We start from the raw sequence: 18229 nt of genomic DNA, 5'->3' as shown, positions 1-18229 counted from the left end.
TTTTAAGTGAATTTGTATCAGAAATCAATGGGACTCCATAGCTACAGGATGATGCTGTGAGCCCAAACTGTGATGATGGAAAACATGCTAACATGCTAAAGGAATTTTAGTGTTGCCACTAGCAACTATCTCAAAATAGGATCTTACGGTGTTGAAGTCGAGCCTAATCTTTGCTGTTGTAACTTCATAATATTCCATGTGCCTGGAACTAGGAGCATCTCGAGTGCTAAGTCATTTAAAGTAAGATTCGAGGTGTAATCCTTCCTCTTGATAAATTGGTGCTCATAGCCATAGCTTCTGCATTCCACAAAAAGCATGGATTCTTCTTTTGACAGGTGTTGTTGCAAACTGTCTCTTTCCCCCTGAGGGTACGCCATCTGGAGTACCTTCATGCTCCAAAGGAGTACACAAGGCACATTGAGTTTCCCTTCTGCAATAATAGTACTTTTCTGGATTGGAATAGATTAATTTAAATATATTTGTAGGGATCCACTTCACCCACAGTGCATGCACACTCTTTTTTTTCAAAAAGAGTAACATTTCGATTTTTTTTTTTTGTCTGTTTAGCATCCTGATGTGCAGCAGCTGTCTGGAACTTTTAATTCTGAGTTTTGCCATTTCTCACAGAGAAACAAGGCCAGTAATTGAAGCCATACCTTACCTTAATACGTGGCTGCATTTCAGCTCTTCTTCCTTGTTTCCAAACAATACATACTGTACAACTACAAATAAGAATGGAAGCCTTGCGTTTGTCTTATATGTATTTGAATGCATACGAAATGCATTTTAGTGGAAAACTGAAGATATGAGCTTTTTTGTTTGTTGATTCACAAGTCACCCTGAAGTCAATCTTACATGGTTCAAGTACAGATTTCTGGTGGGGCCAGCATGGTGGTGCTGTGGTTACCATTGCTATCTTGCAGCACTTGGGCCTCGGGTTCACTTAGTGGGGTGCTACCTGCATCTGTGTGGAGTTTGTATGTTCTCCCCATGTCTGTGTGGGTTTCCTCCGGGCACTCCGGTTTCCACCCACAGTCCAAAGACATACTGGTAGGATCTGGCTTCCATAAAAATCGGTGCTGGTGTGAGTGTGTGTGTGTGTGTATGTGTGTGCCTTACAATGGACTGGTGTCCCATCCAGGGTGTGTCCTGCCTTGAGCCTGTTGCTTACTGACTTAGGCCTCGGCTTCCCGTGCAACGCTGTACTTGAGCAAGCGGACTACAAACTCATGGATGCCTGGATTTTCTGTGTGCCATGCTTTTAAAAAAAAAGTTTCACAGGGTTATCCCAAAACTTGCTGCTAAATTTCTAAATGTGCAACAGAAAGAATGCCAAGGAACTCCAAGGGTTATCCGGCCAGATGGCTTCGTGAATTGTAGACTCATGGAATCTCGCAGCCTTGTGAATGTAGTGTCCAGGTAGAGGCCTAAGCCAGTTCTGCTTCTGGGGAATGCTGAATGTTCCCTCGCCTCCTTCATTGCCACGCCAGCAACAATGCATCGGTCTCTGATTTACAGGATGCTGTCCTGTATATCACCAGCTCCTCGAGCCATTTAATTTTCTGCAATGCCTTCAGAGGCAATCCATCCTGTGGTTTACATGGAGATGCTGAACCCTGGCCACACAGCACTATTTTCACCCTCCTCTTCAGGTTACCACGTGAGAGACCTGGCGCTGTGACAGGGCTGTGTCTTGAGTTATCTGCCAAGCTCTTTGTGGTAGTGTTTGTGTCACCTTGAGCCCTCAGCAGAGGAGGCAGCATCCGGTATTTGTGTACAAAACCTAGCAGGCCTAACTCATTTATTTTCTTTCATTTGAAAAGTCAAAGAAAAAAAAAAAGAACGGCAAAAGAATGCAGATGATAACTTAGAATCTTCTGTGATTTTTTACATTTAAGAACTATAGATGTCTATGTACAGCATCAAATATTTTTTCTATATGATTTTAGATGTGGTTCACTGTAGTTGTCTAAATGTGTAAATAGAAAATATGTGAATTTTGCTACAAACTTTATACTGTATGTCTGCCAGTGTAAAACATATCCTTATTGTTCAAAGAAATCATTAAACTAGAATGCATATTGTCAGCTTTAAAGGGAAGACTGCAATATTATATATAAAAGTAAAAATAATCATATTTTTTTAAAAACTTAAATATTCATTAAAAACATCTGCTCTCATGTCTCTGAAGTAATGCATCTTGCTCCACTTCAGATTATTTTGCTTTACTTATTTTTCCTATCTGTTAACAAGATACAATTAAAATGAAAATAGCCCTTATGTTCACTTCACTGCAGAAAAAACAAAAACAAAGCCATGTGTTAGATTTTAAAAACGCAAGCATCATTTATGGCTATTCCACAAGCCTTTCTAGATGGCTGTGTATAAATAGATACCATGTGATGGAATGAGCATTTCTTACTTGAAAGGTTTAGTCAAAGGCAGGAATAAACCATTAGATGAACTGAAATAAACCACATGCACTTCCCAGAGTATTGATCCAGAAAACAGCACTGATAATTCAAAGAGCAATGAAAAACCATAGGGAGTGAGGGAGCAAGAGTAGAAAATCACATAACAATAATCCCTAGAAACACTATCATTTCTTCAATTAATCCTAGAGCCCTTTGGGATTTGTTATACACAAATACTTAGCCATGCCTAGTACTGCTATACACCGCTATATAAACCAAATCGTTAAAGCTACTAATTTTCAAGCTCTCTTTGAAACCACATACACACATAAGTCAACCCACTAACCTCTCCAAACAGGTCATGCAAACATTAACATCGATTGAAGGTGCTAACATAAAACATTAACACCTAATTGTTAATGCCCCAACTTACTTATGGTCTTTACAGAAAGATTTCAATTTTATCAACCAAACAATTCTGCTTTAATGAACTTTAGACCTTTGGAGTTCAGAAAGTAATACATCTCAGAAAACAAACAATGGGAATTTTAATTCCAATTTAAAAAAGAATATTGTGTCTAGCAAAGCAGGGAAGGATCTCTGGCACTGAAATGTTCTGTGTATGAAAGACTACGGCTTCTTATCTAAACTGACATGTGCTCATGTGCTTTTTCTGGGACCGCCTTCAACATTTTTGTGTGTTTCGAACACTCTGCTGTACTCAAACAAAGTTCATTAAATCAGGAAGAGAAAGAAAAGGAGCTGACATTTTGCAAATCTCTGTGATGCTCTGAACATAGGACATAAGGTTGCAAAAGTGATTTCAATGGTGGCACAAAATGTATACAAAATAAACCATTCTACACTTTTAATTAAATTATACTATACAAACCAACTGGACATAAATATAAGTATGATGATAAGAGGGGTATGCACCAAAACTCCTTGTTTTCATTAAACTAATAGTTTGTTTCTAATGGTGCAAATGCCAATGCCATTGTCCAGTTTGATGATGGATGCCCTGGGCTGTCACCTTTAGATAAGGCTTGAAATATGGTTGCATGTGTTTGGTTTTGCTCAGAATATAAATAACATTTGTTATAATCCAAGTGGCTCCTATGAATGAAGCATGGCAGAGTTAACTACTCAAGAAGCACTATGTATCCACTGCTCAGATCATTATATTATGCTAAGATCTGCCAGCAAACTTTAAAGGCTGGTGGTATTATACTGTACTGTGCACGTTGTTCACACAGAGCCTGAAAATTGGGGTCTACAGCCCAGTCATTTTGCACAGTGAATCATATCCGCCATTATCGCTATGAAAGTGTGCCATTAGTAAAGCCTGTACAGACAATCTGATAGAAGGAATAAAAATACTACAATATGAACTGAGAATTCAAAGACTAGGCTTTACTAGATACAAGGCTGCATCTTACATTTCTGGTCGACTCATTGGCCATGTATGTTTGTGTAATTTATTGGAATAATTTAGTTTTATTACCTGTCCCAGACATTGTGTGTTGAATAGGATTAGATGGAGATGGGACTCTAAATCTTCTGTCCAGCCACTGACTTCAGATAAGCTTCCTGCCGGTTTATTACAGAGAGTCCAGCTTACAACCTCTATTGAGTTCAGTTCATTGACATCCCTGGTAAGCCTCAGGCTATGGCAAATGTTCTCCACTACTGAAGACCATGAACCTGAACGTTATATCAATCTGAGCACAAACGTTCAACCCCAGATCCTCTTTTGCAAATGAAAACAAATATTTCTTCATGAATGAACATGTTTCAGTGCCTTGTTTTCCCTTGGCATTCAAACAGGCAGTAATATTACAGCCTAAATATGTCACTGCTGGCCTGATGGATGCAGCTTTCATCTCCTTCATTGTATTCTCTAAATGTTAACATTTGGCAACAGATTTTGGTTTTGAGTTAATGTGAATGTCTGAATGAACTGTATCACTATATGCTTGTGCAGACAGCCTGAAGAAAAGAAAAGAAAGAGAAAAGCTCCTAGGACAGAAAAGAGGGGGCACCGTTTTACAGCGTTGTGGGTGTTTGTTACGAAGTGCCCAGCCACACTGTTTCAACACTTCAGGATCCTTCAGGAAGCAGTTGGTTGCTTTTGAGACTGATTATGTGGTAGTTATCAAACAGCCTATTTTTGTGTTCTCATTTTCCCTAAATGAAATGCAATACTGCAGAATACAGCCTTGAATAAATAAATCCCAATTCATCATCAGGCCGTTCTCAATGTTATCAGTAAAATTTCCGACAAAGCTGTTTTCCATATAAACACTGCCTCGCGTTTTATTGTGCCAGAATGCAAAATTATTCTGCCGGATGTTTGCGGAATCACTTCAGAATTTCTTCAGAACTATTAGTGTACCTTTGTCTAAAGCTTTGCAAATTCATTCCATGTGGTCGAGTTATCAAGCACAAGGTCTTCGGTAAAAGGAAGCCCCTGTCAATAAACCAACACTTTCACTTATACTTTACATGTGAAGACATAAAATGGGGTTTCCAGTTGAGCACTGTAAAAATCATAACACATACAGTACTTGCATTATTTTAAGTTTTTCTGTCTGTAATCTAGTTTGATTTGAAACGCTAATAAATGAATGTTAATTATTCTTAAAATTAGTTTAATTATGTAATATACATAGACTGTGTCTAACATAGATGCCTATAATGGTTATTTTATTCATTGAGCTCTTAACAGATGTGTCAGTTTTAAACTAGTGCTTCCTAATATTATTTCATCTTTGAGACTAAACGGTCTTTACACTCTTGTTGTGTAGTTTTTTTAGCGCAAAGCCTGTAGAAAACTCAGGTTCTTCTCAAATAGTATCTAGTGGTATTCAGTAAAATTCCATAAAAATGGAAAGGAAATGATGTAGCAACCACTTCCATGTGGCAGTTTGGACGAGTTTGCACTTGTTTCGTTTTTAATCTGACAGAAAAGACTTCAAACATTTCGTTCCTCTCCTGTTCCGTCACTAAAGAGAGAGGATGGAAGAGAGCAGCAACACCGGAGCAATGGATTCTCTTTTCTCTTGATCTAGAGGAAGGCTTGGAGCAGGAACATGCAGCAGGTTTGTCTGCCTTATAAATAATGTAAGAAAGACATTTTTTATTCCTTTGACCTGTTCTCTGGGAACAGAGTCTTATGAAATTTGTGTGAAGGGACTCAACCTTTCTTAGTTTTCAGCTCCTGCTGAATATTGAGTTGAACACAATCTTTGCATTTTCAAAAAATAAAAGATAACCTACTGTACCATTTCTGATAGCTGTATTTTATATTTTGCATATAAACTAACCTTGTGTTTTTAGTTATATATCCTACATACTGTACATAAACATTTACTGTATAGCATCATCCAGGTGGGGCTGCACATTGGTGGTGGTGGAGGGGATTCCCCATTACCTGTAAAGCGCTTTGAGTGGAGTGTCCAGAAAAAGCGCTATATAAGTGTAAGCAATTATTATTATTATTATTATTATTATTATTATTATTATTATTATTATTATTATTATTATAATATTAATAAGAACAATTCATACTGAAACCTTCAAAAGTCACATTTTCATATACAGTATGTCATAGTTTGAAATATATCATTTTAAATTACCCTTATTAAGATTAAATAACAGTGATGTACTGTAAGTTTGCAATAATTAGCCCATTAGTATGGCGTTATGAATTTGCATGTCATTTTAAACAAGGATACACAGAAGGGAGGAACAGTGGTTATATTTTCAGTTTCAGACAATTACTGTATGTTGATGTGTATCAGCTTATTGGTCTGCTCAACTAATGCGAATGTCATATAATCATATCATTCTATTAAAGTAAAGAATAAACACCGAACAATTCCTTAGAATGAAAATTCTCATGTAATGCCTCATTTCAATGCAAGAACACTATCAATACAAGAGAAAAGCTTTGATATTTCTCATGAAAAAGGTCAGTTGTGGGTCTACACATGTAAACATATTGTTAATATTGTTACAAAATACAAAGCATATCTACTTCTCAAATCAAATTTCAGCCATAAAGATGAAACCCAACAGTTTATGCATGATTCTTACACGAAATATGTTTTTGTCTTATGACTGCTCCAGTTCCTATTCCGTTTATAGTTGGCAAAAGCTGCTCATCAAAGAAATGTATACTGTATAAAAGAGGTCGTAATTGTGAAGTAATATCTTTGTTCCCACTGTATAATTTAGTGGCTTCTCTACAGCTGGTTGACTTACAGTGCAGATACAATAAAATCTTGACAGCTCACGGGGGACACGATTGATTTGTGGGATCAGCACTGAAATCTACAGTTTTATTGCAGCGGTTGAAATCTCCAGTCTTCTGTAGTTAACATCTCGGTGTTCAGGCCTAAAGCTGAAAGTAGCCAAAATTTTAACTTCAACATCAGCGCATTTTCCTTGCACGTACTTTACTAAATACAGGAAAATGTTTCTTAATTCACGTATTTCCCCCTCAATATGGTAACTGCTTTTTATAATAATCCAAACACTTTGAAAGACTTGACATTCTGTCACACGGCTGAGCGAAAAACTGTTGGATTTCGTTTGGGTTAAGTCGGACAAAGCGTCTGTAAGGTGTCGAATAGTCCATTTTGAGTGAATCTGCCTGCCCTAAATCATTAACGTGGGAATTATTTTAATAAAATACCTTTGTAAGCGACGTCTATCGTTTTTTAAACACAGTAGGGCAGCAGTGTGGAGTACGGTGATCAGAGTATTGGAATGGTAGTTGGAAAGGTGTAGGTTTAAAATATCCCAGGTGTGGCACTGCTGATATACTATCCCCTTGGGCAAGGTACTGTACAGTACTTCACTGGACGTGCTCCGGTAAAAAGCCCTGCTGTGTGAATATACATCGCTTTGGATTAAAAACGCATCATCTCAATACAACTGGAATTATATAACTCATCTTCAGTAACTCCAGAAACAGAACATATTCTTTGTTCGGCAGTGAAAGAGAGAACGTGTTTACAGGAGGACAAAAACTGCAAGAGGTGGAGCAGGAATTTAATGTCAAGAAGAGATATACTGTTCCCTCCCTCGCCCACCCTCTCCCCGCAGAGCAGAACTAGTGCATATATGCTTGAAACTAACTAGAGGAAGTACTGTACCAGGCAGTAGTTGTTTGTCTCGCTTCGGAAGTGTCAGTAATGGGGGAGAAAAGAATCAAATGACTAGGAGCACATGGACTGACGGTCACAGTTTGATGAACAGCTTAAACGCAGAAGAGGATCATCTGGGACATGATGCCCCTTTCTGCATCGTTAATATATTGCCATTCAGAAAGAGGCTTGAGGGATAATTAAACCCCGTACACACGGCAGGGCAAGGGAAACCATAGCAGTCTGTCAAACTACAACGTGAAAAGAAACACCTGGATCTACGTTTTCTACGCAAGTGTTTTATGCCTTTATTTTTGATTTGTGGCTGGGGTTTTTTTTTCTATTCCTATTTCAAGAGAAAAATCAGGAACCCGATTTTTCGGACCGGATATGTCAACAGTAACTGCTTCGGTCTTTGATATTTCAAGGACGATTTTAGCTCCTGAAGAAGATGGCAATCGTGTCCGCAATCACACAGGTAAGCAATCGGCTGATGTCAGTGTTTCAAGTTACAGTTTGTGCTGAGATAGTGGTGATTTCTAATACCTGTTATATCTCGCCATCACCAAAGCAAAGGAGCTGTTGTATCTTTCACCTCCAGTTAAAAAGACTTAAGCGATGCGCGGCCAGGATGAAATCGATAACAAGATGCATGCTATCATACTGTACATCATGAACATGTTTATGATAAATTTGGATTTTAAACCTGTCCTTTATGCTTCAAGCGCCTTTTCAGCCTCTTTTTTTTTGTAGAATTTAATAGCAAACAACAATTAGTAAACTACATAGCTCCATAATGAGCAATAAATTGAAGTAATTAACTTTACAATGAAGCGCAGGTGCTGGACAGTCATAAATCAACCGTAATCCTGATGTCTGGATCGGCCGGAGGGCGGCTTGCATTTTTAATGTAGGTTATTTGAAATGTAGGAATGGGGTATTTTAGTCTCATTGAACTACGGTCAAGCATCGAAATAATGTCCGTCTGATTTACTGGGCAAAATGTATTTACATTCTCTATAATTAAGTTCATTCTGAACTTTATTTTTATATTAAAAATACGCCACAATTGTAATCGTTATTTATTCCAGCACAATGTAGTCAAAGTCTTTTCCCCTTAATGTCTACCTGTTAAATTTTTCAAAGGCAATTTAAACGGGAAGCATCGCAGAGCTTTTTAGATAAAACTTAGCGTGTTAAGGGCTTTTTTAACAACAGTCTAAGTACCGTAACTTTATATCAGGATCAGCAGTCAGTACTTAATACAATATACAAATATTTCAATATAGTTCTGCAGTATTGACGATACCCTGTAGCATTCCACTGCACTGTCTGAAGGAGTACTGCGGTACTTTTAATTAGACTACTAGTTAATTCACCATATTTCTTAACCAGCAGTTGTTAGGATCAATGATTCTAGCTGAATAGGGAAATTATTTCAAGTTTAAAAACATCATTCCGCTTAATAAATAAGTGAATAACCCTGGTTTTGATACAGGAAGCGCATACTATAGTTGCATTTGAAGCACACATGCATATTGAATACATAAATATATACTTTAGATACTGTACATACAGTACTTGATACTGTATATTCCACGTATGTATACGGTTAATGTCCGTTTGAGAGCATCTTGAAGTTCTTTAAGTGAAAGTTATAGCGTGCTATGTAGTGCTCGACTATAATGTCAACGTTTTTGTTGTTTACTGCCATCAATTGACTCGGGAAATAAATGCAAATAATGTCTCGGTAATGCTTTTGAAACATAGTTCATGACTTGCTATGCAAAACCTTAATTACTTGCAATGGACTCGTGTCTATTAACATTTATTTTTGATTTCACTGGTCTGAATAACAAAAACAGGGGAGTCATTTGAATTCACAAGTCCTGTCCCCACCTAAGCATACCGAGAACACAAGAGGTGTACTAATTACAGCAGGCAATGTGTAGAGAAGGAGATGCTTATCAGCACAGAGAAGCTCTTGATTGTCGTATACATTCGCGAAATTTAAATGTACACTTGACAAAAATGTTCATAACTTTATTGTGGTATTTTTTCTGTAATGTATATTGTATTACTGTAACATATATATATATATGATTTTGGGTAGGATGTAAGTTAAATCTCTTTTTACATATACTGTAACAAGGTGTTTCATTTGTCAAAATGAGATGTTAACGTTATATCAACGCAAAATATGCCAAATACAGTGAGTCCATGCTGTTTTGTTTGTGTAACAGCAAAGGATGTGACCTCTTGTGGCTTTTATGGGAAACTGCGTTTGTCGTGTTAGGAGTCACAAAAACTGTTTGGTGGCCTGATTTGGACTTCATGAAACAAGTAAATACTATAAGAATCATAATGAATCATTGACTTAATGCTCCATTAGTGCTGAGTTGTGCGAGTAAAAATGTAACAGTTTGAGACCTGTGTTTTTTTTTCAAGGCACGGACAGCTGTTAAACAGTGACAAACTTTCTAAACCTCAGCTACGCAAGCAATTCTTTCACTTTTAATAATAAATTACCGCCGTACACTTTTCTGTACACTTTTCTGGTGGCAAGTATTGAGATCATAAATGAAGCTGGAGCAACTGGAGGAAACCCACACGAACTGGAGGGAGAACATACAAACTCCACACAGACAGAAGCCCAGGAATTGAACCCGGGGCCCCAGCAGTGCCGTGCTGCCCCCACTGCATGACAAGATGAAGACATTCTTTGACGTATCTGCTAATATTGGCCCCGCTTTCTTTTCTTTTTTTTTTGTTTGTACCAGGGCAGTGCAACCCCATGCCTTTGCCATCGCTGGGCACCCTGAAGCTGATCCAGGGTGATGGCACCAGCGTTGGCACAGTGATCTCCTTCCAGTGTCCCAGCAAGCACCGGCTCATAGGAGAGGGAGTCGTCTCGTGTATCTGGAGGAGCAACGGCACAGAGTGGACAGCAGTGGCCCCCACCTGTAAACGTAAGGAAAGGTCAAACAGGAGCCCTGTGAAGCTCGTTTCAGCCCCATTTCTCTTTGCGTATACGCGTGAAGAAGTATGTTACCCACCGTTTAAGCTGAATCGGCCTTGCAGGTCACATTAAATGGAACGTTGAGCCAGTAAAGACAGGATGTTTGTGCACATGAACCAGTTGTTTGGCGTCTACCATCGTAGTCTTCACTCCCGTGCTCGCAAGCCACAGGCAAAAGGTTCTAGCTTGTTCACAGCAGGAACAGATTGTGACGCCTGAGCGATTTCTCCTGACACTTATTCTGATCTTTCGGGTTTAAATGCTGCTCAGCATTTCCTGACAGGCACTGCAACTTTTGAGGTGCTTTTTTTATGTTAAAAGCCAATCATGAATGCACAGGAAGGCGTTGGGTTTGCAGTCTGTTATGTAAGACCCCTTATTCTGAATGCTGAAAACGTCCAGGCAACCAAGTGAAGTTTCAGCAGGAAACCTGTCTAAGCGGATACTTCTCTGTGATTTTTAAGCAAAACTCAATCTGGCCGATTGCATTTAACAATACAGCATTAAGGATCTTATTTTCTCATCTGCACACAGAGATGGATAAAGAGTTCATATTTTGTATTTGCAGTTTCACAATCTGAAATATTCTGCCTCTGCAGGTCTCTGTCAATATCATGGGTCATGGAGTGTGTGCAATGTGTACTGAGTAGCTTTATTGTTTCTTGTTGTCTTCCATTGACTCAGAAGGCAGAAGCTTTTCAATACTTTCGTTTGAGGGCTTTTAATTTAGAGTCTTTTAGACAATTTCAATGACATCTTGACAAGCTGAAAGCAACGGAATGTTTCCTATAATATTCTGTTTTGACAGACTGTCAGCTCTGTTTAATTCATCTAAAGAATCCTTTTTAAACATATAATAAAAGTAATAGTTTGTATTTTGACATTTGTATAAAATATTACTACCTCAGAACAGATGAATCTGAGTAATGCTGCTATTTTCACCACAAACATAGACACATATTGAAAGGTTTTATGTCAGTCTCCAGATTTTTGTCAAATATAAAAATCATAACCACTTATAAATGCTGACCCTCAGATATCTGTATACTTGTGAATTCTACTTAACACCAATCTTGATAAAGTGGACCACTTTTTGTCAGATTGTAGATTTGTAATACTTGTTATATTTGTTATAAGAATGTTATACGGTAATTGTGGTGATGCAGATGTAGTCAGAACTACATCTGTGTTACCATTAAAAGTATTCCTTGACTTGCAAAACAAATTCAAAAACTGTTTTTATTTAAAATTTGAAAAATCACCCACACTGCTCAGGAGCGTGTGATTATTGATCAAAAAAGGCCAGTCCAGTTGATCTGGGGTAAAAGGGCAATTCACCTTAATGATCTGACTGTTCTTAAATTACTGAGAAGATTTGACATTGGTCCCATCAGTATTTTGTTTATCTTCTAAGATCCAGGCAAATATTTACTCTAGAAATCTGCCCTTGTATAATGGCAGGGCATCTATTTAATAATAACTAGCAATAGCTGTACTTCAGTTAAGAGGTTTTCATAGTGATAAAGGTCACTGCCCCTCAAGGTCACTGTGCCTCTCACAGAACTAGATCTTGGATTGTACAAATAACATTCAAATAAATCTAAATGATCTGGGAAAAGAAGAAGACAGATGTTTTTGAGTTTTGGATCATCTGGCAGGAGCACACGTTTAGTCGAATAGTTGGAGGAGAGAGTATTTTTCACATTGCCTTTACCAAATACATAAGAAAATAAATAGCTCTTTGCAGACTTTGACTTTTGAAGATTTCACATTCCTTTGAAAATAATGTGACAAAACAGAAATGTGAAAAAAAGAACATTGGCTGTTGAATCAATCAAATGGTATTCACTTCATTCATGAATAATGTATGAGTCACTTTGGAGGTTATTGGAAAAAAAAAGTCAAGCTTATTTCCCAACCTTTGTTTAATCAATATTCTAAATTTTAGCATTGCACGCAAGGTTTTAATAGTATGTAGAGACAAACTGTGAAGTTAACATATTTGTTAAGAAGTCCCCCTAAATTATAACCCTAGTCTCTGTTTCGATTGCTGTACAAAATAAAAGTAAGCAGAGAAAGAGGAACAATGCGTTTCCGGAATGGTAGACACCAAAGAGTTTCCAAGTTGTATCATGCAGGTGCAGAGTCACAGTCAAATGCAAACTGAAATATGTTGCATGCAGTAGCCAATGTCAGCTGAACAAAGATGGCACAGATCTGGAGCATCTGTACTTTCTGGCTAATGATTAATGATAGACCATCCCAACTTGCTACAGTACAGTATATGGTTAGAACTTCTACCACTCCAGTGTTTTTGTGAAGCCATTTATATTTTTTTATGGTTTTTGTGGTTCTCTGCTCTCAATTCTGCATAACTGTGCCGACCACCTACTCCATTATAAAAAAGCTGGTGAAGATTTATGTGTGGGTGAAGGCAGTTATCACACCACAAACAAAGGTCTAAGCAGTTAGCAGGCTAGCTAAACTATACTGTACTTCACCATCCTTCTGTACTTTCTGTGCTATACAGCTTTGAACATTAGATTATAATTTGAGCAAAAGAATAAGAAAACGTTTTGGAGGAGATGTACATATGTGCAAATCCTCTTGTAGTAAATGGATGCTATTTCTTTTTTTTATTTTTGAGTCTTCTCTGTATGTATCAATATTTTGTGAAAATTCAGTCTGGTGGCTACAGTCTTTTGGATTTTGTTTTTGGAGTTGCTGGTATTATTACAGTATATAATCTACGTAACGAAAACTATCACCCTGTCTTTTCCCCATTACTTTTGAGGGAATAATATAATAGTGACATGGTTTTGTTGCTTTTTTAAAAGCTTTGTCTAGGTATGAAGATTTTGGATTTAAAGTGGCCGTGATTGCATCCATTGTAAGCTGTGCTGTCATCCTTCTAATGTCTATGGCCTTTCTGACCTGCTGCCTGCTTAAATGCTTGAAGAAAAGTGAACAAAGAAGACAGGAAAGGTGAGGCATTCTCGACTTCGGCTTTGTTTTCTTCATAGAAATTCTGAAGAACTGTCTGTTTGCCGAGGGCCTGCTTCAGCAGTGTGTTCAGTAATACTGTATATCCTTGTGAGAGCTCTATTACAGTATAAGGTCCCTATGTACAGTATGCTCTTCCAGTGGAGCTACTGTGACTGGAGCTGATTCTCATACATTGCTGGGTGCCAGAAAATAATATTATTTCTTCTCCATCGGAACAATATATAATTAATATAAACCATACAAATAAGGAGTATATAGTTCAAGTCTTCCTCCTCAGATCCTCTCCATTTTCTCTTGCTGTCATTAGCTGTCATTGTCGTGTAGCCCTTATTTAATCTTGACGTTAATTGAATTCTGCTCCTCAAGCCCAGGTTTGTACCTGTACATATTTTACAGACGCAAAGCTGTCAGTGCTGCCAGGCCCCTATTCTTCTAGACAGGCCCTGCTAGGACAATATGCTTTTCAATGTGCCATGGTGCAGCGGAACCAGGGGCAGCAGGAAATAAAATACTGTGTTTGCAGGGACATGCAGTCACGGTGCTCGATGAATTGCGAAGACGTGGAAGACACACAGTCCTACCATTACCGGCACAAGGGAAGAAACAACAACAACAACAAAGCCGGGGCAAAGACTGTAAGGGCCGACTTTAGAGACACAGGATATGACAACCAGGGTTTCTGCAGGTGAGGTTTCCGAGGAAGTGAAACAGACTTTCACCCACCCTTAAGTTCCTTAATGACACAAACAACTCTTGCTGATGGAAATCTGAAGTTGTGTCAAGTACTGTGGGTCTGGAAATGTTTTGAAGTTGCATCTAACGCAGACATCATTCTCTTTTTTTGTTATTGTCTGCAATGAATACAGTCATGGTTTATCACTAACTTGATGTGCAATAATTGGTTCATGTTGCTCATGCTCAAGGGCTGCACTGCGCACAGGTTGTATTGGGTACTTTACTGTTAAGTCAGTACTGACCCAAATTCCACTGCCTGTTGTTCTCCTTCTCTCATCACAGGAACCTTATTATTCATCATGAGATCAGGAAATGCACATTCACTGACTAGAATACTCCGCAGTTGCTGTTTACATTGTTAATATGCATGATGTATTTCATTACTGAGAGGTAGAGCCTATTTCAAACCTGGGCATAAAAAAAAGATTTTTATCTTTCAGAACAAAAACACTATTTGGTAAACCCACACACACACTCTCTCTCTCTTATCTTAATGAAGGGATGACAAAAATAGTTGCTCTTGTGAGCTGCAGAAAAAGGTTAGACGAGATGCAGTCCTTGCTGAAAATTAATGAGCTCGAAGGGAAAAACCAGCACCCTTCGCTAGTAATGAGCATACAAGCCCAAGTGGTACATAAAAAACACAACAGCACAACACAGCTACAATGAGTGGTCATCGATCTCTTTGTTCTGCTTCGCTGAAAGCTTGAAAACGTGCTATGAAAAAGTTTTTTAATACACAGTTGCTTAGAATAGTTGGTGTTTCTGTCTAATCTGCACTGTTCTTGTCCAGATTATTTATTCTCAGCTTCATAAACTCCAAGAGAACTGATGATTAATAACATAACATTCTCTGATTTCTGTTTTCTTGTCACATAATAAATATTATCCTTAATGAAACAAATTGTCATATAATAGATATAGCATAACTGAAACCATTGGAAAGTATTAAGTCATATATACAGTATATTAGAATTAGTTGATACGCTCATTAGCCTGCCGTGTCTGTATGTAGTAGAATGAATGGCAAGCAGTTGGTTCAGCACTACTAACAACACTCATTGTGCTGTTTTTTGTAGGTGTCATGAATGCCCACGTGAAGTCAGTGTTCCTGTCCCTTATAGAGGACATGAGGTACCTGTCATTTGTAAGGCAAAGAAAACTTGGATTCCAGGCATGTGCAATCCACCAGAATGTGACTTTGCAGCGATCAGTAGGAGGTCAGGCGAAGAACTCTATGGGACTTGCTGGCATCCACTTCACAACAAGGAGCACCACGTGCAAGTCATGTCTGTGTGAAGCTGATCGCACACTATTTATGAGACCAAATTAGCCACACAAGTGCCTTAAACTGGATTTAACTTGACTCCAAGAATTACAGAGAAGAACAATTTGCACTTTTAATGGGAGGTCATGCCTAGTTGATAGAGGTCTCTTTTTCAAAATCTTTTCATTGTTAAGTTTCCTTTGAGAACTCGGCTAACTACCGCACAACGATTGTCCTTGTGTGTGAGGAGCGTGGACATTGTCAAGTGTTGAAATGGATTGGTGGTCTTTTTAGGGTTTTTAAAGGTTTTTTAGGGAAGAAGGTGCACAGAAAATAAAATCAAGTATAAGTGAGACTGTGAGCTAAAACTGTTTTGTGTTGAAGGTTCATCCCACTATCAACACCAAATGGAAGTGAAAGTCAAACTAGTTATTGCTGTTTGGTTATTTTGTCATTGGGTATGCTGGTTGGACAAAATGAATTATAAAGTAATTTGTAACTATAAAATATATCTAATGACACTGGATATGTAAAGGTTTCCACAGAAAATATACAAAAATAAGTCCTCTGACTAAGCAAAAATATTCATGCAGGCGGGTTTAACTGCAATAACCACAGTGGAGGAGAGTCATTTCTTCAATATTTACTGGATAACATTACCAAATTTAAAACTCTGTAACTGTAACTTAAGAGAATTACAATTTCAGAATTAACCTTGTTTGAACTTCTTGGATACCAGAGATTGGACTATCTTTAAAACAAGTGTAAGATGTATCATCAGTGGTGCTGTACAACTGGAAAAGGGAACGTGTGCAGACTATTGGCTGTATGACCCAGTTAAAAACACAAGAAATGCTGACTTTCCAAATTTTGAGTTTGGATTGTTTTCTGTATTTACCGGTTTCTGATCTCCTGCTGTTATATTACACTATCACTCACCTAGACAACCATATTGCTCTCTGTGGTGTCTGTAATAGGGAGTCACAGAGTGTGGTCTGTTCTCGGTATAAAATTGTATATCAATAACTGCATTAAGCCTTTCATTGCCGTACCCTGAAGTCCTTGATTTACAATTGATCCTGGATGAATCAGTCTGATTAAAATCTAAAAAGCAGACAGCAGAATCATAATATTTACAATATGCCTCGGAGCTTGAAGGCTCCCTTTTTAATTTCTGTTATAATCTCTTTCAGGCTGAAAAACATTTTGAGGTAGAAGTGTGCTTTTCACCATTATTTAGATTGCTTTTCAGACCTGTTCGTTCATAGCCCTCCTTGTTTCTATGGCATATTTTCTTTGTGGCAGCTACATCCATAGAAGAACAAAAATACACTTTATTCATGTCTTTACCTTTCTTCTCATGCAATAAATTGTGGTACTGAAACAGATGTCTTATTTTGTTATCCTACTAGGGTTTAGCTGTATATGCACTCGTAAGAGATTGGATGTTTTCAATGAAGGAACACACACTACCCTCTACATTGACAGCAGTTATAGCACTTTTAGCTCGATTTTCTTGTCAGAACTCAGAAGTTAAGCTAAACTGGTCCTAGTCCATACTGGGCTGGAAGACCTCCAAGGGAAATGAGGCCTGCTGCTGTAAAAGATATACAGCGCATGAGCAGGAGGCGCTCTTCACTCTGTGCCACAAGGTGGTGCTGTCATTTGGACAATTCAATTCAAAACATACATCCCCAAGGCTCAACTGAAGCAGCACGCAGCACAACATGCAACACATCAAAGAAAAGCAGTAAAAACCATTTCACACTATTTCTATTAAAAAAAACAACAGCAAAAGGTCCATAAAATGTTTATGAGAATGTACTGTAACAAAGTGCACGTGCATTTACAGAGGGGACTCTGTCCAAGAGAGATCATATTGCTAAAACTTTCTTTGCACTCATTATTTGGCAAGCTTCACAACCACTAGAACAGAGCTAAATTTACTCCCATTGCGCTGTGGACAGAGACAATGTCTTCCTGCAGGCAAAAGGTCAGAAGACTGATGAAGGATATGAGATGGGTTTTCTATGATGGCACAGGCCTTCCTCAGCATCAGATGGGCATTAAGCTGTGCCAGGAGTCTTAAAGGCTCACCAATGACTTTGGAATTAAGGTTCATGATCCGACAGATAAAAAGAAAAAGTTGAAGTAGGAGATTAGCCAGGTTTTGGTCACTTTTTCACTGGCATTATTTGGAAGTGCCGGGCTGCGATTCCCAGTGAGCTAGCTCCATTCCAACCCAAACCACCACAATCTGACATGCTGCCTGTAACGAATCCAGGTGTTGAGGTATGAGGATCCTATACAGACAAAGGAGAATGTACAGTGGATACTGAAACAGGTGTCCAATCCAAAACGCGAGGCGAGTTCGTAGTCGGAAGCAAAAGGTAGTTCAAAAGCTGAAAGAAGCATCACAAGAGGGTTCCTAACAAAAGGCGAGGTAGGCGCTCTGTAGGAGAGGGAATCAATACCGAGCAGCGAGAAGCGAGTTAGGATGGTTTAAAAAGCGCTGCGTGCCGCACGGTAGAGTGGGTGTTGATGGATTAACACGTGCGGCGGCGCTTGTTATTATTAACCCGCTGCTGGCACTGGTTAGCTCTTCTGTGGGTTGATCTCTGCTGGCTGGCGGTCG

At 38.4% G+C, this 18229-nt stretch overlaps 1 protein-coding gene across 3 annotated transcripts; it reads left to right on the top strand.

Annotated features, from left to right (window-relative positions):
• The first annotated feature begins 5316 nt into the window (after nucleotides 1–5316).
• Nucleotides 5317–16978, top strand: susd3 (sushi domain containing 3). 3 transcript variants are annotated; one of them, XM_088636928.1, is made up of 6 exons: nucleotides 5382–5515; nucleotides 7924–8045; nucleotides 10348–10536; nucleotides 13424–13571; nucleotides 14116–14277; nucleotides 15407–16978. In XM_088636928.1, the coding sequence occupies exons 2-6, from the start codon at nucleotides 7958–7960 to the stop codon at nucleotides 15624–15626; spliced, it is 807 nt and encodes a 268-aa protein (XP_088493054.1). In that variant the 5' UTR covers nucleotides 5382–5515; nucleotides 7924–7957; the 3' UTR covers nucleotides 15627–16978. The 3 variants fall into 3 exon arrangements, with proteins under 3 accessions (XP_088493053.1, XP_088493054.1, XP_088493055.1); XM_088636929.1 differs by having other exon boundaries at nucleotides 5444–5537; XM_088636927.1 differs by lacking the exon at nucleotides 7924–8045 and having other exon boundaries at nucleotides 5317–5515.
• The last annotated feature ends 1251 nt before the right edge of the window (nucleotides 16979–18229 follow it).

The sequence above is a fragment of the Lepisosteus platostomus genome, chromosome 6 (genome assembly GCF_059453375.1).
Source record: "Lepisosteus platostomus isolate fLepPlt1 chromosome 6, fLepPlt1.hap1, whole genome shotgun sequence".
Taxonomy (NCBI): Eukaryota; Metazoa; Chordata; class Actinopteri; order Semionotiformes; family Lepisosteidae; genus Lepisosteus; species Lepisosteus platostomus.
The sequence above is the reverse complement of the archived record's forward strand: the minus strand, read 5'-3'. Positions and strand labels throughout refer to the sequence as shown.